Source organism: Malurus melanocephalus, unplaced genomic scaffold, assembly GCF_030028575.1.
Source record: "Malurus melanocephalus ecotype Western Australia unplaced genomic scaffold, MMel_1.1 scaffold_244, whole genome shotgun sequence".
NCBI classification, from domain to species: domain Eukaryota; kingdom Metazoa; phylum Chordata; class Aves; order Passeriformes; family Maluridae; genus Malurus; species Malurus melanocephalus.
This window is the reverse complement of record NW_026623476.1, coordinates 238012-257823: the sequence shown is the minus strand read 5'-3', so window position 1 is coordinate 257823 and position 19812 is coordinate 238012. Positions and strand designations below refer to the sequence as shown.

At 49.8% G+C, this 19812-nt stretch overlaps 2 protein-coding genes across 2 annotated transcripts in view; one reads left to right on the top strand and one right to left on the bottom strand.

Moving 5' to 3' along the window:
- LRRK1 (leucine rich repeat kinase 1) overlaps positions 1-11519 on the top strand; it is a 70464-nt gene extending 58945 nt beyond the window's left edge. Inside the window, exons 30-34 of the mRNA XM_057375288.1 lie at positions 614-731; positions 2000-2116; positions 7050-7885; positions 8377-8478; positions 10172-11519. Of these exons, the coding sequence (XP_057231271.1) occupies positions 614-731; positions 2000-2116; positions 7050-7885; positions 8377-8478; positions 10172-10349 (1351 nt within the window). The 3' untranslated portion in view covers positions 10350-11519. The remainder of the gene's footprint in view (positions 1-613; positions 732-1999; positions 2117-7049; positions 7886-8376; positions 8479-10171) is intronic.
- A 4977-nt stretch (positions 11520-16496) lies between these two features.
- Positions 16497-19812, bottom strand: part of CHSY1 (chondroitin sulfate synthase 1) — a 65101-nt gene continuing 61785 nt past the window's right edge. The window contains exon 2 of the mRNA XM_057375293.1: positions 16497-19708. Within this exon, the coding sequence (XP_057231276.1) occupies positions 18116-19708 (1593 nt within the window). The 3' untranslated portion in view covers positions 16497-18115. The remainder of the gene's footprint in view (positions 19709-19812) is intronic.

The window sequence follows — 19812 nt, the reverse complement described above, 5'->3', positions numbered from 1 at the left end:
TCTGGGACTCACAGATGTGGTTGTGAATATCCAGTTATTGTTCAAACATTAAAACTCAATAAACTTCCCCAAACAAACAAAATCCTTTTAGCTGCAAAAACCTRTTAATTAGTCATATTTATAAATAATGTTATTAGGTTAAAGGTCTTTGCACTGTAGAATCATGCTCTTCTGTTTATGTACTGGAATAATAATGAAGCCAGATAATAGCGAGGCAGTGAACTTGGAGAGCAGATATTCTCCTGAGAACTTAATGGGCAAGCAGGGCTGAAACTTCCCAGCTATTAATTACTGCAGTTGAGCTGGAGCTATTTGTCTCACAGCTCAATTACAGGAACAGACCTCAYTCGTCCTCCTCACCCTGTGCAAAGTCAGAGAGCTGGGTGTAAATCTTCACAGAGGCGATTGCAGTCTGCTCCTGAGGAAGAGCCATGGCACATCTGCCTTTTTCTTCCTTTCCAGTGGGGAATTTACAGTTTGGAGGGGTGTGGGTGCTTGCAGCACTGTCCACATCTGGAGAGTTGTGTTACGGCTCGGCCCCAAGTGCCACGAGTCTCTCAGCCCTGTGCAGGGGGGATGGTGGCTGTAGGAAATTGCTGTGTGCTCCTTTCAGGAACTACACCGTGGTGAACCTGGAGAAAGGAGTCATGGAAGTGCAGAGGATGAGCTGCCCAGGAATGAAGCTGTGCTGCCAACTCAAGTTTCAGAACGCCCTGTGGGCAGCCACGGAGGTGAGCATTGCCCATGCCCCCCTCGAGAGGGGCCTCCTTAGGAGAGAGGCACAAATGAAGAGAAACAGCCTGTTAAATTAGTAAAGAGTGTGTGAGACAATGGTTTCAGATGAGCAGCACCTGCTGTCTCCAGGTGTTCTGTTTCTGTCTGCCAGACACATCCCAGAGCCCTGAGCCATCGTGGGAACCTTGGCTTTCCGAGGGAAAACTCTGGGGATTGGAGCAATCCGTACCCAGGGGCTGCTCTGGGAAATGTCCYTGTCTGAGAGAACAGAGGGAGGCAGTGACAGAAAACACTCACTTCAGGGTGGGCTTTGGGAAGAGGCCTGGGGGGTTTGARGGCTGGTGGGAAATGGGTACCCAAGGTTTGTGTTCGGCGTGGAAAATTGCAGCTACARAGATAAGAGTGAGGGAGCACGGCTGATTTATCCCCCAGAGCCCCTGCCCACCCGTGGAAAAGGGCTGTGTTAAGTGTCAGCCAGTTCTGACACCATTGTTTCACACAAAACACAGAAAAAAACAACCAAAAAAATTTAGTGTGCCTAAAGTTCAGTGTTCTAGGGTGAAGGGGAAAAAGGCCACACTTGCTGGACAAATAATTTGGGTTGGCTTTTTCACTTTGCCCAAGCATTGATGCTGTGAATGTTGTGAATATAGATTATTTTCCACATAAGCAAATAAGATCATTTTACTTTTTTCTGTTCTAAAATAGAGGCCAAGCTCAAATGTTCTTTTTTTTTTTCTCAACAGTAAGTATAGAAAATTTGAAATTCAAAAATCTTAAAGCATTGTATCTCCACTTTTTTAATCAGAATGGAATGTGTTGCTGGTTYCCAAACTGGATGCTCTTGGCCAGTCTAGTAGATTTAGGTGGTAAGGAGCAGGTGTAATTCCACATAAAATGTCTTTCTTTGACTTGACAAATTAATGAGAAATAACATACAGCATGCTTCAATTGTTGTTTGGGATTTTTCCATTCAGACTTGTCAAATGCTGCTTTTGGGTGTGGTGATAAAACCCCGGTAGTGGTAATTCTTGGTGACTTTTGGATAATGCAAATATTGCCCACAGCTCATTCTGGGGAAGGCAGCACCTGCTTTCTACCTACATGCTAAAGGCCCTCCGTGGAAAACAGAAATTCACAGTTKGGATATGAAAATATATAAATAAGAACTGGTTTTGGAGCTGATTAGATCTTCCTCAGGTGTCAGAATACAAAAAGTAGGAAGGTAATGGGCACTGATAGACTTTTCTGTGYTCTTTGACAGGACCAGAAGATTTCTGTGTACGGATTGCAGGGCATGTGTCCCTTAAAGACTCCACTGAAGGGTTTGGACACTCCTGCCACCGTGAGCTGCTTCCTGGTGATGCCTGTTGTCAAAAGGGTAAGGGGGAGCCCRGAGGAAAAGGGACCTTGGTGACACTGCTCTGCTGGGCCAGGCTGCCACCCCAGCTGGCGCTGAGGGACTCTGCCATGCCCAGGAACATTTTGGCCCTGCAAGGAGAARGTTTCCAGGGCTTTGTGCCTTTGCCAGAGGACAGAGGTGCAGGCAAGAGCCTGAGTCAGGGGACCAAAGCTGGCACTTCAAGCCTGCTGGGAAAACAGTCAAAACAGATCAAATTGCTCGGCAAGGAAGTTTTCCAGCTGCGTTTCCACATCACTGGAACACAGGGTTTAGGCTGATCAAGCAAAGTCGAGAAGACATGAAGCAATAATTAGAATAGAGATTTGTTAAGTGCTAATGGAGGGTGTGGATACATCCTGCCTCTTGTACCCACTGTTTTCCTGGGCTGTCATTTGTGTGCACAGTCACCCATAAATGTTATCTGGGCCCAGCCACACTCCTGTTTTGGTTTTGAATGAGAACACTTAGATAATACAGCTGTTTTGGGTAATGCTCTTACGGGTATCATGGATAATTACTCTTATGGCATTAAAACAAGTCATATGTTATCTGCCTAGGCCTGGAATTGCCACCATCCYGTTTCTGGCAGCAGCAATCTGACCGGAGTGCCTCTTGCGGGCAAGTCTTGGGAGATGTATAAAAACTGTTTTCGAGCTAAATTACCTCCGGTTTGCTTACAGCCACCTCAAGTGCAAACATGTAATTATGTTCCAACATTACTGGGAGCTGTGTAGTCTTTGCAGATGCCAGCAGGCCGGGCTGTGTCCGAGGGCTCAGCACAGAGCAGYGCTCAGAGCTGCTGGTTTGTCCCCCAGCCTGTCCTGAGCCAGTGTCCATTGCTGGGATTGCTGCAGGGATCAGACCTGGGGCAGATGCTTTGTGTGAGGTGTGCTGCTGCACTCCCAAACGTGCTGTGAGTGGGACTGAAGTGGGGCATCCATGCACAGTTGGCACAGGGATTTCTCTGCTTTCCTTTGCTTCTGGACCTGCAGCATTTCTCCACTGTGGAGTTCGTTTCTGATGCTTAGGGCAGATTTCTTTTTCATGGTGCCTGAGGTTCTGTCCAAGACAGTTGAAGGAGTCTTTTTTCTTTCAGCTTTTCCACTGTCACACAGCTTGCAAAGCCATTCCTCAGGGGTTACGAGTGGCTTTATGTCTCCTGGTTTCTATTTCCCGTTTGTGGCTTGCCTAGAAAATGTCATAAATAATGCCAGGCTGTACAATAGCAATATTGAGTCTAGACACCTCCCTTCCTCCCCCAACCCTACCCAGCCTTCCAGAAATCCACATCCCTTCAGCTCACTCCTTAGTTTATTGGACTTACTTTTTCCTCTCTCCTTCCTATGAATGAGTTTGGCAGTGAAATGGCTGGAGCAGCAGCCGTGGGGATATGCAGACCAGGCTGGCAAGAACTAAACCAGCCAGTTTTTCCAAAAAACCTGAGTGGAAAGCTTACACTTGTCACACTCACTGCACGGCCAGTGAGCTCTGTCAGAGTTATCACAGTCCTTGCTGTTCAGTGGAGAAGGGAATTGCATTTCCCTGGGAAGAAAGCCTTTAGCTGGTGAGATGTGAGGTAACTTTTAGTCAGAGAATTGCCGAGGGATGTTGCTGGGAAGGGGAATTCTTTACGACTGCCTTGGGAAGGCTGATCCAAAAGAAATAACTTTCCAAAACTTGCTTTCTCATCCAAAGGAAGCATCATGGAAATATGAAAGCAGCCGAGAGGGGCCCAGAATCTGAAACTCACCCGCTAAGCAAAAGTCTTGTACAATTTAAGCTTTTTGTTGCACGCTTTTTGTCACCAGTATCATTTTTTCTGGTAAACAATACAATTTTCTGAAGAAAAAAAAACCCAATAAATTAGCAAATGAGCAGGTTAAAAAGGGCAATCTAAGCCACGTTCTGCCTTGGTTTGCAGCATTCTTACAAAGAGAGATGGAGGGAGAGAGAAACCTGAATGGGTGCAAATCCTTGGCCTCTGGCAGCAACCTGGAGCACATGGAAACAAAAGCTGCATTTAAAGGCTGCAGTGCCAGACCCCGCGGGGACGAGAGGAGAGGAAGAGGAGGAGGAGGAGGACATGCCCAGGCCGTGGTGTGGCGTTTTTTGCCATTTGTCCCGAGCTGCTGGCAGTGGGATGGGATGGCTGATCCCGCACATCCCACCCCGGCACGGCCCCGCTCCCGGCCCTTCCTCCTGGCAGCGCACAGCCTTCAAACACACTTCTGTTGCCCTGTGTTTTCCTTGGCTCTTTGCAGAGCCCAAACGTTGAAAATGAATTCTGAGAAAGTTACTTAAGGTTTCTGGAGGCTGCAGCCCTGCCTGCCTTCGGTCACTGCTGGAATAYCCTGCTCAGGAGAGCTTTGCCTCGACAGTGCTGAATAAAACCTGGCAAGTGGGTGGCACCTGTGGGGACGTGGCTTTTGACGGGGTCTCCTGTGGAATTGGTGGCACCCTCAGCTCAGTCATGGGAAGGATGSCAGGGTGAGGGCATTTCTGAGCATTTGAGCTTCTGCTCCTTGTTTCTTATCTCTCTGAGAGGTCACAACAATGGCTGGACAGGAGCAGGTCCTGACAGCCGAGGCAGAGAGTAATAAATGCCCCGATGGAAAAAATATCTTCCCAGTTTGCTTCCAACCATTGTGCCATCCCAGACAGGCCAGGATTTGGCACTGGATTGCTGGTAACACCAGGAGGGGGTCGCTGACCCACCTCTGCCTGGTTACGGAGCTGACTGCTCARTGCTAGGGAAATTTGGCCTGTGGAACACAAAAGGGAATAAGGATTCTGTTCTGTAATAGCTGACACTAATCAAGGAATTCAAAATAATTTTTATGAAGACTATGCTTGGGTAATTCAGCATTTTCAAATTGAATGAGACAAAATTGTAATCTCTGAATATTTTAATAGTGTCCTGTGTCACGTTGGGAGCATTTTGGCTTGACATACCCACATTACAGTTAATATCTGATGTTCCCGTTTTAGTTTAAATTTTCCATTTTTAGTAAGAAATGCCTCTTGTGCAGGGTCCTTTGGGCTGGAAAAGTTGGATCTTTTCTTTACCAGAGAAATGTGGGCTATTCTGCTTTGTTTTATTCAGTTTTAAATAACTGAACTCCCTTCCAAAGAAAAAGTAACCCAAAACCCAGCTTTGTGCAAAGCGTTGTGCCRTGATCCAACCTCCTGATGCAACTCCTTGGCAAAGTCACTTCCAGGAGCCTTTGCACCAGATCCACATGGCAGCGGGGACATGGCACCGAGCACTGCAGGTCGTTGGGCTTTCTTTTAATTAGTGGTTAGAGAATTGGGACTGGACTGAGTTAGTCCGAGCCCCATTTCACAACTTTCCACTYGCTTTCCTGGTTTTTCCCATTACAGTAAAGTTCTGCTGTGATTTGGATTAGTCACAGGGGCTCGGCGCTCTCGTGGTTTTACTCACCCTTGGAGTGCAGAGAGCRTCTCTTTGTCCAGGGCTCTCAGTGAGCCTTGCAAGCAGAGCTGGAATTAAATCATGCTTACCCTGCACCACCTGCCCYTCCGGAGCTGGGGCAAGTCAAAATRCTGATTTTTCTGTGGGTTTRAACAGCCTGGGARCTCTCACCCAAGCCTGGCAGAGTCAAGAAGGGCACAGGGATCCYTTAATTTATGAGCAGCAAAGAGTGACTGAGCCCTCAGCCCATCTCAATGGCATGCCAAAAGCAGGGCTTTCCACTGTGGAGAGGCTTGGGAGGGSTGAGGTTGTGTCCTGTCTGGTTCTGTTGGGTTTGCTGTGCTCAGTTCAGGCAGATTGGAACAGCAGCAAAAACATCCTGGGTAAAATGGTCTTTTTTTAGACTTTATTGCTCCTCAGGGAGGAAATAGAAAGGCCTTTGAGGTAAGTATTGTTTTATCTGCTTCGCAGATGGGGGAGTTTGTGGTGCAGGCCCGAGGTCAGGTCAGTTCTGTTCCCCAGGGATCCATTCCCAGGCTGTTTCACAGCATTTTGCCCCGCTGGGATGAGCTGGAGGAGTCCCTGAGCTGTGGCTGCCTCAGCAGCTCCTGCCCAGGGGATGGGAGGGATCCACATGGATSCAGCACATCTGTGCCTTTGGGGGCTGCTTCTCTCGACCTGCAGAACTGCTGGTGGCACTCAGCAGGTGCTGTGCTGAGCTGCTGCTGCTGCTTCTGTGCCCCTGCTGGGATGTCTGAGCTGTTTGGGATCCCAGAGCACAGCCCTGGGACGAACAGCGCTCTCAGAGCAGCAGATACTGGATGCAGAGCAATCAATKGATGCTCTTCTTTTTGGCAATATTGGCTCCTTCTTCCCATTTTTACTGCATTTCTTCCATTCCTCTCCTACCTACACTGATAGTGGTAGCTTCACTCCGTTCTGGAATAGCGCTGGGCTTCTACAGCTGGATTCCTGGGATCATGATGGCTGTCTCTGAACATACTCCAGCTTGAATTTGTTAACCTCTAGGGCCAGCTGCCAGGTCAGGCTGCCTGCCCTTGCTGGTARAGAGAGAGGTAATACTGGGTGAGAGGAGTGTGGCTCTGCTGCARCTTCTAGGGAATTACTTCTTTTTATGTTGCTGTTATCACTGTTTGGGGGTAAGTTACTGGTGTTCTTGCAGAATGTGAGAGGCAGGCAGAGATTATGGGTCTGAAAGCTCTCGTGTTATAGAGAAATAAAGAAATAGGAAAAAATTCTTTGTTAGGAAGGTGGTGTGGTCCTGGCACAGAGAGGCTCTGAGCTCCCCATCCCTGGAAGTGTTTGGTGCCAGGCTGGATGGGGCTTGGAGCAGCCTGGTCCAGTGGAAGGTGTCCCTGCCCRTGGCAGAGGGATGGAAGGAGATGAACTTTGATTGAACTGACTGAAGCTTCCAACCCAGCCATTGTATAATTCTATGAAATTGTCTCTTTCTTGCAGAACTCCTATGTGGTGCTGGCCGGCTTGTCAGATGGACTTGTGGCCGTGTTCTCAGTGTCCCAGGGCCTGCCAGGGGACAGCTGCTCCTACCTGTGCTCCCACACGGCCAACAGGTCCAAGTTCAACATCTCTGACGACGACCCGCGGCAGAACCCGTACCCGGTGCGGGCCATGGAGGTGACCAACAGCGGGGCCGAGGTGTGGTACAGCAACGGCCCCGGCGTCCTGGTCATCGACTGCGCCTCCATGGAGATCAGCAGGAGGCTGGAGCCCTTCAGCCCCCCCTCCACCATCACATCCATCGCCTGCAACTCCGAGTGCCACGGCGAGGAGGTGGTCTGGTGCCTGGACGACAAAAGCAACTTCCTGGTGATGTACCACGCAAGCAGCTACCAGCTCTGTGCACGCTACTTCTGYGGGGACTGCAGCCCCCTCAGGGACATGTTCACCATCCAGCAGCCCTCGGCAGCCATCCCAGCCACRGCCCCCCTCAGCCACGGGCCGGTGGAGAGCAGCCTGTCAGGGGACGTCAGCATCACCTACAGCCCCGACGTGGGCACCCAGATCCTCAACCACCAGGACTCGCTCACCGATTACTGCTCCGTGTCCTCCTACTCCTCCTCGCCTCCCAACAGGGTCACCCGCTGCCCCTCCAGCCTGCCCAGCTCGCCCATGAGCTCTTCCAGTGCGCCCTTCTCCATGGATTTTGAGGAGTCTGAGAAATTCCACGAGCTGAAGGCTTCCCTGGATCACGACGCTTCACCTGCGGGTGACAACACGGAGCATCTCCAAGCGGTCAAGATTCTTCCCGTAAAAGACCTCATCTGGATCCCCAGGTAAGTGGGTCATTCATCAAAGCAACTTAGCCAAAATCCCTCCTGGCTGAACATGAGATTAACTCAGGCTAATTCAGCAGCTTTTGAATTCCCAGCATGATTCACCTGGCCAGAAAGCCAAGTTGCCATTGGGAAATTCTGTTCCCAGTACAATGGAACRTGGATCTTGTACACCCTTTGAAAGTCTGTATTGTTGAGCAGAATGACCTGGGTGGTCCAGGCTCTGTTTTCCCAGCTACTGTGGAAACAGCAGCAGCAGCAGCCTCTTTGCTCAGACACAGCCCTGGCATGTCCTGCTGCCTCCYGTGGAGCTGGTGGAAACCTCTGGAAGGCTGATTTTGCTCATCATGGGATCTCTCAGTGCAGTGGGTTCGGGATGCCCACGTGGCATCGTGGTGTCCCCTCCCCAGCGAGTCACCATGTGGCTGCAGAGGATGGATACCCAGCACGGTAGTGCTGGGAATGTGACATCTCCCTCGTTTCTCTTCCAGGAGAGGAGGGGACATCATCGTTATCGGGCTGGAGAAGGAGTCGGGCACGCAGCGGGGCCGAGTGATGGCGGTGCTGAAGGCGGGGGAGCTGGCTCCCTACGGGTGAGGCTGCCTGGCCACCCCAGTCTGCAGGGGCACACGGGGCTGGGGGCACAGGGGGGCTCCCTCTCAGCTTCCAGCAGCCTCTGAGGAGTGCCCGGTGGGAGGACAGGGCTGCTGTTTGCACACCAAGGCGTGTGTGCRCTCTCAGAGAGAGGAGAAGGTTGCACCCCGATCTCCAAAATACCCAGAGCCCGAGCACCCCTGCAGTGGCACAAACAGCCCCGTGCAGAATGAGATCAGGTCAGCCTGATCCTGCCTGGTGCTGGCCCCCGGTGCTCCCGGGGCACCTGGCACAAGGTTCAGGAGCTCGGCAGCTCCGGCCCCGCCATCGGAACAAGAGCTGTATTTATGCAGAGCACGGCGCTTGTCTGTGGCTGTATTCACGTGGGGCAGGTTGATGTTCTGGCTCTAAATGAGCACCTTTGTGCTGTGGGCAGTGCCAGGCCGGGAAGGCTCCTGCAGCTCAGGGGAGAGCAGTTATATACGTTCATTTGAAATGTTTCATGCAGCCAGGGAGAGTCCGAGTAAATAAATCGCTGCTGGAGAGGTGGGGGTGCTCCTTCTGATCACTTAAATACCGGCCTGGGATTGTACTATTTATGTCCTAACAAATGCAGGTTAAGCAGTGCTAAGGATTGTAAATGATCGTTTATTGCCACCAGGCAAACACAACAGGAGATCAAAGGCTCCTGCCACTGCCTCMGCTCTGAACTGTCTTTAGGTTTGGAGGAGAGAATTCTCTTTATTGGTCACAGGTACTCTTAGGTTGGTTTTGCTTTAACCCAGATGAGTGTGGAGTTCAGGCAAGGTGTCACCACATCTCACACTTGTCCTGCCCCACTCCAGGCACTGTGGCCATGGGTTCTTCCTGCTTTAACAGCAGGATAAAGGGCAGGGAGGGGAGGAAAGGAAGGGGGCTCGAGAGGGGCAGTTGTGATAAAAACCAGCTGCCAAGGCCAGTCTTGTGGCCAGTGCTCCCAGCTGGGGAACATTCTGGGCAAACCGTTTGGGACCAGCCTTCCCCACCTGCTCCTGGAGTGGTAGAAGGAGCCCAGTGAGGGCTGGACCCTTTCCCTTGGACCCTGCAAGGGCAAAAATGTCCTTGTCTGCCCAGCCACCTCCCTCTGGGGTGTCTGCAGGGCCAGCTCTACCGGAGCCCATCCAACAGCACATCCAACACGGACCCCACGGATCCCTGAGCGCTGCCAGCGCTGTGCCTGCTGCTCTGGGCTCAGGGCTCAGACCCTGAGCTGGCAGAGCTGGGCTCCATCCCATTTACACACTCTATTCCAGGCTGTGGCAGCCTGTCAGCTGTGTTAGCACGGAGCTCTTCTCAAAATGCCCRGCTGGCAGCAGGAACAAGAGTCTGTGGATTTAGCAAATCAGGAGATTAAGCAGCAACTTCAAATGCCACGGCAGACTTAATCCCCCACCTGCATGTTTACGCACCTGAATCCCTCTAAAAACCTTTTTGCCATGTCACTGAGCTGCTTGGTTTTGATGTGACACSGTTTCCAATCCCTCTCTTTGTTACATTCTCCTCGCTCAAGGATTTGCAGCTTATAAAAAGCTCGTGTAGCTGGAAGGAGAGCTCATGAGCTGGTGCTGCACTCGCAGAGCTGCTCTTCCCCAAATGCCCTTCCCCAATTCCCTTCCCCTAATGCCCTTCTCTGCTCTGCTGTCCCATCCCCAGGACGCTGGTGGACGCAGCTCTGGTAGCAAAGGACACGGTTGTGTGCTGCTTTGAGAAGGAAAACACGGAGCGGTGCCTGGCTGTCTGGAGGGGCTGGAGCTCCAGAGACTTTGACATTTTCTACCAGTSCTACGAGGAGCTGGGGCGGCTGGAGACCTGCATGCGCAAGAGGAGGTAGTGCCGGTGCTGCCATCGCGCCTCAGCGGGACACGGCAGCACCCTGGACCCGGGGACACGGCCAGAGCAGGGTGATGGGGCAGTGTGTGTCTGGTTTGCTGCTAGTGAGCACCGTGGGGCTCCCACAGCCCCCTCAGGGCTTTTGGGGAATGAAGAACCCGCTGGGAGCTGGGCTGGGACGAGCCTGGGAGCTGGGCCAGCTCTCCTGCTCCGTCACACACTCCCCCGCGCTCATCGAGAGCTGAGGCAGAGCGGCTGCAGTTCCACTCATCCCTCGATTTCCTGTTTGCTCTTCCYCATTTTAAGTTCCCTGCTCACCTTCAGCATGCCCTGGCTGCTGCTGTGCTTTTGTTGTGTGTGTGTGTCAGSCAGGAGAGCTCKGYGGGCTCTTCCCTGGAGTCTGAGCACGTTCCAGTCSCGGCTGGCCATCGGGGCAGGGCCCTGTGGGCTCATTCCCTCTGTTCCAGAGGAATGGCTCTGCTGGAAGCCCTGCACTGTGGGGCTGTTCAGGAGAGGCTTCTCCAGGTGCAGTCCCCGTGCAGATGCCTCAGAGCAGGAGCCAGCAGGAAGCTGTGGCTGGCCACTGCATTTCTGGCTCCTCCAAGCTGTCGGGGTGCAGCGTTCCATGAGGGAGCCCAGAAGAACCTGCCAGGAATGCTGCACCAGGAGCGAGCGGCTCCAGCCCTGCTGCCCTGCCATGGGGCTGATGGACAGCAAAGCCAGGGCTGKGACAGATGCTCCTGCAGAGAGCAGGAACGTTTATAAGCTGTCTGTGCTCCAGTSCTCCTTCCCTTGGGAAATGCACTCTGGAGCAGCAGGAACACAATAAGCTCACTTTGCCTGTGTCTCTGTGCAGCTTCCGCCCACCACAGCTTGTATTTTATCTTTGTTAATGGCCCGGGATGGCTCTGAATCCAATTGCACTTAATTATCCCAAGCATGTACAGCAGTGTAAAGAGTGCCCCCAGCTACGCATCCTGTATAAAGGTGTACAGTTTGAATTTTGGACCTTTTTTTTTTTTTTTTTTAAATCCCAAGAATCTTTGTGTGAGCATCGGCAAGGCTGGCCAAGGCCGAACGGGCAGGTTAACCCTCTGGTTCACATTTCTGTTGCAGGCTGCTAAAATATCCTTCTTCAGAAACAGAATTATCCTAAAATAAACTGATTCCTCCCCAGGATGGCATTGCTTTGGTGGTTTTTATTGGAAACCTGACATGCATTGGGTGTTTGGGGCTTGCAGTGTGATTCAACTGCTTGTCCTGGTGGGCACAGTTGGAGTCAGAGCTGTGAGCACAGCCTGTCTCCATACCTGGCCTTGTCTGTCTCTGTCACCTCTGCCTCCCCTCAGCTCGTGCAGGAGCTGTGGCACCCCCAGAACTGTCCTCAGGTGGGTCAGGGTGCTCATCTGTGGGGGAAAGAGAAGAGGATGGCACCTGGGTTTCATGGGACTTGGGAGAGATGCTGTAGTGGTGGATGTGTGTCCAAAACACCTGAAAGCAGCTGAGAGCCACAGTGTTGCTAGCCTGGAAGAACAAAATCCTCCCCTTCAGCAAAGCTGAAATCTTGTTGGCACCTGGCTCCACTGAGCACTGCCTGTGCTGTGGGAATGGTTCCCCAGGGGCAGAAATAAAGACATTAAAAACAACATTAAAAAAAAACTCTCACCAGTTCGAACAGTTTGAGATTTCAGGGCTCCTCTCCATCTCTCCCACCAGCACAGCCTRTTCTTGTGATGGCAGGTACAGGTGAGGGGCATCAGCCATCCTGGGAAAGGGGTGGGCTCACAGGCAAAGGCAGGAAAAGCCCCAGAGCCTGGAAACAAGGGGCAGAACAAGCCTAGGTGCAGTTATTTTATCTTATTTCAACTGCTAAAAATGAGCCCAAGCAAGGCCCTGGTGGGGAGTTATGCCTTCAGCTGACCCAGGAGAGGTAAGCAAACAGCCTGGGGTTATTTTGTGACCACCAGGTTTGCCCCTGGAGCAGCAGGAGCACACGGGAGGGGCGCTGGGAGGGATGAAACCCCAGCACCAGGGCTGGAAATCGCCAATCGGGGAAGCTGAGAGAGACAAACGGGACCTGCCTGGGATTCATTGAGCCCCAAACCCTCCCTCATTCCCTCCCTCAGCTTCCCTTGAGAGCTGAGAACCACACACATCACCCTGGSCTTTTCCCTGGAGAGCTCAGTGGTCTTTTACTGGCTTCAAAATATATCCAATTCCCAGCTGGATACGAGTTCCTGTTCCTGGCTGGGGCTGTTCTTTGCTGCCATTGGGGCAGGGTCAGGCCCTGGGGTGAAGAACAGCCATTCTCAATCCTGCATCCCAGTTTGGGGTCTGAATATTTTTGGGGGGCAGGCGTGGTGTGGAGGCAAACCCCTGGTTGCATCCTGTATCTGAGATTTGTGTCCTGGTGCTCACTCAGGACGATTTTGGGCCCCAGCACTGTGRGTGCACAGACTCCACCAGCCTGGTGCTGTGCAAACCCAACCAACCAAACAGGGAATATTGGAACAGCTCATTCTGCTAGGAAAGGGAGGAAGGGCTGGCTCTGCCTCATTGCTCACAGTGCCCAGATTGCCATAATTTAATATATTACAGCAAAASCCCACCCCTTTGCCCCTGTGAATGTGAACATTCACACACCAGCGGGGTGCTCCCCATCCCACAGAGCACCGAGGTTTTTTGGCATAAGGAAAAATAAGGTGATGTTTGAGGGAGGTGGGGCAAGGGGCAGCACTGCCTGCTTTGTATTCTGCTGCCGAAAGGACAGAGGAAATTAATTTTCTTTAAGGAAACTTTAAAAGGACAGGAAATATCGTGGCTATTTTGGGCTGCTGGCCTGTCCTCAGCTGACCCCGGCCAAGGTGGAGCAGGGTAAGGATGGGGCTGGGGATGGAAATGGGAGTGAGGGTGGGGATTGTGGGGGAGATTGGGATGAGGATGGGGCTCGGGATGGAGTTGGGGATGGGGATGGAAATGAGAAAGATGGGAGCAGGAATGGGGCTGGGGATGAGCTCACCTGGGCCAGGTGCTGAGGGATCAGTGCCCAGGGATGATGGCAGTGGGCACAGGCCAGGACAGGTACCCAACCCCTGAGTGGAACATCCACAGTGATTCCAGTTCCCTGGGCTGTTCTGGTCCCAGCCCAGCACCCAGAACCCTCCTGGCAGAGCCAAAGCTGGCAGAGCCAGGGCTGGCACAGCAAATAACCTCTCTCTGCCCCGCATCGCTGCCTCTTTGCACTGAAGTTGGTTTTAACATGGAATTACTTTAAACTCTGCCCCTTTTGGAGCCCTCTAGGTGAAAAGTCAGTAAAACACAAAGGTGGTGTTACTCTTTAGTCTTCCTTTCCAAAAACAGCCATCGAGAGACAGAGCAGGACCCCAGCCAAGTCCTCCCAGCACCCCCAATATCCAAGACACTCCAGCCCAACCTGCTGGAAATGTTGGAGCCCATTCAGGTCAATTCAAGTTGAGGCTTTTATTGAATTGAAGTGTGGAACTAAACTCAGCCAGCCCAGTRTTTGGGCTGTTATGTTTTTGATGTTAATTTTTTTCACGCCACTCATAAAAGTGATTTAGGTGGTAGAGATTCCTSGGCTGGAGATCTGGGAGATGGGTTCTGGAGCTTGGAAAGGACACAGACATGTTTGTGACACCTGGGAAAGTGGTGGCAGCAGTTGGGACGTGAAGAACAAAAGTGCTTCTGGCAGCAGCAGCCAGGTAAAATCCAGGAAAGGATTCCTCATGGGATGCACTGCCTTGGCTGGGGAGCCCAGGTTGTCTCCAAGGGAGGAGGTGGCTTTKGAGCTCCAACTGGGATCAAGACCCCTGAATTTCCTCTCTCAGCACAACTCATGCTGTCAGTCCACTGGGTACAGAAACATGAATTAAAACAGATCCCACATGGGCTGTGTCCCACCAGCCCAGGGATCACCATGGCCAGAGCAGAGAGGACCCACTGGGGCTGCACCTTCTCCCCATTTTCCATGCCCCTGCAAGATTTTCTTTCCAAAAAGCTCCCGACTGCGGCTGGCTGTGCAAGCCGAGTATTTTTAGCAAGTATTCATGCGAAACGGCTGGGGATAATAATTTGCAATGTAAAGTTAGAGGCTTCCACAAAAACTCAGAGTAAGCAGATTTGGGTCAGCGGGACTTTGTGCTGATTTTGCTGAAAGGAACCATCCAGCCAGGTCCAGGGGAGCTGCGTGGGGCTGGAGCTGGACACTGAGTTTTCTGGGTAATAAACCCCYACTGTGCCTAGAGGAGCAAAACTTGAAATCCTTCCATGGATTGKGACTCTGCAAAGTTACAGGTAAGTGTTTTTCACATGTAAAGGGTCACATCCAGCACCAGTCACCAGAAGGACCTGCTGCCTTTCTGGACTCACAATTTCCCCATCTCCCTTTGGCCTTTCTGCCATCACTGACCCTTGAGCAGGAGGGAAAAGCTTTAGAGAACAGCTAATAATATCCTGAGAGGGGGAAGGGTTTAACCCCACATATCCAGGGGCTGCAAAACTCTGCTTGGGTGGGAGTTTCAGTGCTGTGAGGACACCCACAGCCAACACGACACCCAGCCTGCTCCGGAATAACCAAGGAAAGAAGTGTCTCACATTTTTAATTGTTTTAATGAAGAAGAGAAGCATCTTGAGGGCACTGCATCCTTCAGCTTGAGCACGACACCATCTCATTTTCTCACACCTCTGTGGCCCACAGGTAAAACCCTCCATGATTTTTCAGCCTCCTCAGCACGAAGGAAACTTCTGCCCAAAGCAAACCACCAGAGTAAACTGCAGATGAAATGTTCCAGCCCCAGAAGGGATTTTTGTCAAGGCTGGCTTAGCMCCTACCAGCTGATGGTTTCCACCTCGGTCCAGCTCCTGACAACAGGGGCAGAAAATGCCACTTATCTGAGTATAAAATGGGGTTTATGAGGTTAGACTTTGTCATAAAGGGTTTTAATTATAATTTGACTCTAAAATAGATTACTTTTAAGCTGTGAGTCCATAAAATATGTGAAAGTTGCCAATGTGGGGCCTCAAGAGCTGCCTGCAAGCTTGGTGCAAAACTCACTTTTAACAGAGATTTAGTAACAGAATTAGAACGGCGGCAACTGAGAAAAAAACCCCAATTCCAGATGGGTGCAGTCACTAAATGGCTTTTTCCATTTACATACATTCTGCTTTTAACAGCTGTTGTGGGGTAAAAAAGTCCTACATGACCATAAATGTTAATACAGTACAAGTACAGGGCTTTTTTCCCCATTTTGGTGYCATTCTTTGGGGTTCATATTCTTCAAGCTCTTTTCAGCAGCCATAAATACAAGCTGCTTTTCCCCATTTTCCTCGTGTGAAGAAACACCTCTTCAATCCCTAAGATTTTTGCTTTGGGACTTAATTTTTACGTAAGAAAGCCTCACACCAATACTGAACAACTAGAGCTATTAAAAAATAAAGGCTCAACCCATTTAATAATTGTTTTTACTGCATTTTGAGTRCACAAAACATTAGGGCACCATTCAGCCTTGTCACTGTATGCATTTGAAATGTACACTAATGGGTGTATTCAGGCAKCAGAAGTATTTTTAACCTTTTCATGAGTAAAGTCAAAGCCAGGGAATGGCACAGCTGATCAGAACCAGATCCTGATGAACTGGGTTTGTTCTCCTTTCCTTCCCTCAGAGCCAAGGTACAAGCAATGAGCTCCTTCCAGGCCAAAACACAACACAGAGTTTGTAAAAACCCTTTGGAAGAGGGAGATCCTTTTCCCAAAGTGTGTTACCTCTGCCTGCACTGGGTGGGACGATATGGACTGACGACGTGAGCAGCTCCAATTGCAAATAAAAAATCTTTATTGCATCTTAGAAGCAAATCTTAAAAAAAAAAAAAAAAAAAAAAAARAAAAGAAAAAAAAAAAAAAAATAAAGAAGGAAAAGAAAAATTTTCCATGCACTGAATCCATCCAAGTACCTACATCCTTGGGACTGTTACCAGAAAATGATGAACATTGTAAGACACCAACTCTATGCTAGTTGCAGTTCATACTCCATACACGTGTAAACAATGATTATTTCTTCTACTGGAATAGCAATTCCTCCATAAGATCCCTTCAAACACGGCAATGACCACCTAAGCTTTAGGTTTTCTCCATTCCTTCACTCGTCTCCACTTCCCAAAGAGTAGGTGAAGTGGAACTGAGGGCAATGAGATGAAATGGGGCTGGAGGATACGATACAAAAATATATTGTTCGCTGGTTTTTATTTTTTGTTTCTGCTGAGCAAGATATTTACAGGCTTGTAGGTCCCAAGAGATCATCTGCTTCAATGACAATGTCCATTCACTGCCTAAATCTCAGAGTACAGGGTTCCCTTTCTGGCTTTAAGGCACTTTATTTTGTGTATTTTCTCTTACCTTGCTAGGTGTTAACTCATAGGGATCACTTTCCTTGTATTCAGCCTCCTCATCCCCAGTTCCTCTTAGAATACCAAAAAATTCCTCAACTCACTGAAGTAAATCCAAAAATTTTAAAGAAATTTGGAGGGGAAAAAAAAAAGATTCATGAAAAAATATTTTAGAAAGTAATCTTTGGACATCATTTACTGTAAGCATGATGTACACTACCTTATCAGTGAGAAGATGCAATACATTCCTAATATATATATATATATATTTACACACACAAATATATATATATAAAATATTAAAATGACTAACAGATATTCAAGGAAAGGTCAAGAACCTAAAACAAATGGATATTAAATAAATTAACGGTCTAGCAGATACAGAAAAAAAAAAAAATCCCAAAACAAAACTAGCAATCAAATGTAATAATTGTTCCCATCAACATCACGTAACCGACCRAACAAAACGGATGCGATCGGCGCAGGACGCTCGGAGTGGAGGAGTTCTCCAAGTTCTCCTCAGGGATCTTGGATTGCTCGTTGTGTGAGAGATTCCCATTATTTCCCAGCCTCTTCCTCCCCTCTCTCGCCAGCGTTTGGCATTGCTCAGCCCTGGGACGGGCAGAGGGGAACACACAGAACCCACCACGGATTCCCTGAACATTCCATCCGCACCAAACTCCAAACACAACCATTTCTGCMAGGACTGATCGGATCGCGGGTTGTGCTTACTTCCTTCCCTCGCCAGCCCATAATAACTGGAAGTGTATTTTTAAACTGAAATAATCAGCTCKTAGGGGAAAAAAAAAAACCAAACCCCTCCCGTGATTACCACCCTTCTGATGGCCGCAGCGACTCGGATTTTCTAACGCAATTTGAAAACTGATGGCTAATCCTGAACCAAAGGAGCAGAACCTTTGCATGGCAGCAGTCACACCAAAAACATTTAGACACAGCGTTTTGTCACTCGGCTTTGCACGCTCAGGTCCCAATTTACAGAATCCTAGCCATGAAGACAGCAACGGAAACGGTAGGAAACAATCTTTTGTTCATAAGGAAATTCTAATTCAAGTCAGATTTCCGCTGATCGGTCAGATAACTCTTAAACATTTTTTTTCTCTTTTTTTCTTTTTTTTTTTGTTTGTTTGAAGGCAAATATCGATCACAGTTTTGTTCAAAACCAAAAACACAACAACAAAAAAACCCAAGGGCCTTGTTCTTCTCAAAACGAGCGCTTTGTAAGAAAACAATGATGATTTCTAAAATATATCCTGTGCGGTCTTTTAAAAGTGAATTATCAAAAAACATTTTCCCAAAAATAAATTAGATAATTAAAAAAAAAGTCTTTTCCAGCATAGCTGGACATTAGGCTGTCCTCACTGAGCCATTAGTATTGCTGCTTTTCCCAAAATTTGGGTCGTTTTTTTCAAACCATATTTCAGCCAGCTGTTGCGTGGACCCATAAGTTGAAGCTTTGGACCCCAAGCACATTTTATATTGTTTTGGATCAAGATTAGGGTCACAAAAAACAGGGTGATGCACATGGACTACTCCAATTTCTTGGCTTCGGAAAGTTTTTAAGCCAGCTTGAATGACTTTGTTAAATAGATCTACGTCTTCAAGGCCCCAACCTTGGATGGAGACATCAAAGCCACCTGCTCGAAGAAGATCACCTTTGTAAATACAGGTGATACCAAAGCCATAGTTCCTCCAGAAACCTGTTTTCTGAGTGAAGGCAAAATGATTGTCACTAGGAACCTTTCCACTATAAACAATCTTTGGATCATACTGGCTGAAAATGATGGGAAAATACACTTGCTGACCCAAAACCGTATTGGCTCTACACCGCTGCAGGAATTCTGTGGTAAACACTAAGTCAACATCACAGAAGAARAGTAAAGATTCGTTCTGGAACTGAGAAGATCCGACTTCCAGAGCCAGCGCCCTGGAGAACTCCCCGGACACCGGCAGAACCTGCATGTCAGCCTTGGGGTATTTGGAGCGGTAATCTCTCATCAGCTCGATCTGCTTGGCTTTGTCGGGGTTGGAGTTGGAATTGAAAAGCAGGACAACCAGCTTGACGTTCTGGTTTGGAATGAGGCACGTCTTTTCGAAATTCCCCATGAACCTTGCGAACATGTCAAAACGTCCGGAGAGAGGGATCAGGATGTTGATCTTCTTGTCTTTGAGCTCCTTCCTTTCTGCTTTGGACCTGCTGAGCTGGAAGGGGACAAACATCTTCAGCGAGTTGGAGAGGAAAGACAAGGAGCCAGAATCCTGGTTGATTTTGCTGGCCAGCTCTTTGGCGTCCATCTCCTCGTGCTCCATGAACTGGATCTTGCTGAAGGTCTGCTGCAGGTACGCGTGCCGCCGCACGGGCACCGTCATCTTCTTCCCCTTGTGCTTCTTGTAGAGGAGCAGCAGGTCGAGCACGTACTCTGCCCCGTACATGGGGTTCACCCTGCGGTATCCGTACTGGATCTCCTTGAAATCGATGATCCTGCCCCGGGTCTTGGCGTTGGCGTTGATCATTTCCATCACCTGCATCACGATGTCATCCAACGCTTCRCGCTGCGACGAGTCCATGCCCCGGCGGGGCGGCTGCCCGTCGGCGCCCGAGTACAGATATTTTCCGGTCAGGAACTCCCACTCCAGGATCTCTTCCCGGTGSCGGGGCTGGAATCGCATGAAGGAGGGCGGCATGCCCAGCTGCAGGTCCTCCTTGTGGATTTCGGTGTTGCTGTACTTGCTCATGAGCACGATCTCGCGGTGCAGCTGCACGGTGCGGTGCCGCAGCTCGGCGATCTTGCGGCTCAGCATGTAGCTGTGCAGCCTGTACTGGTACGGGGGGTTCTTGTTGGGGTGCAGCGTTATCGCTCGGTGTATTTTGCTGTTCCTCAGGTCTCGGATGTAGCCTTTTTTGTTCTTCTCGTAATTCTCGTAGAACAGCTGCTGCATCTACAAGAGAGAGAGWGAGGAGAAGTCAGAGCCTGGGCAGTGCTGTCCCTGTGAAAGTTTGCCCACGCAGCCCCGCTGGGAGAGAATTCCCCCTCGCTCACAGG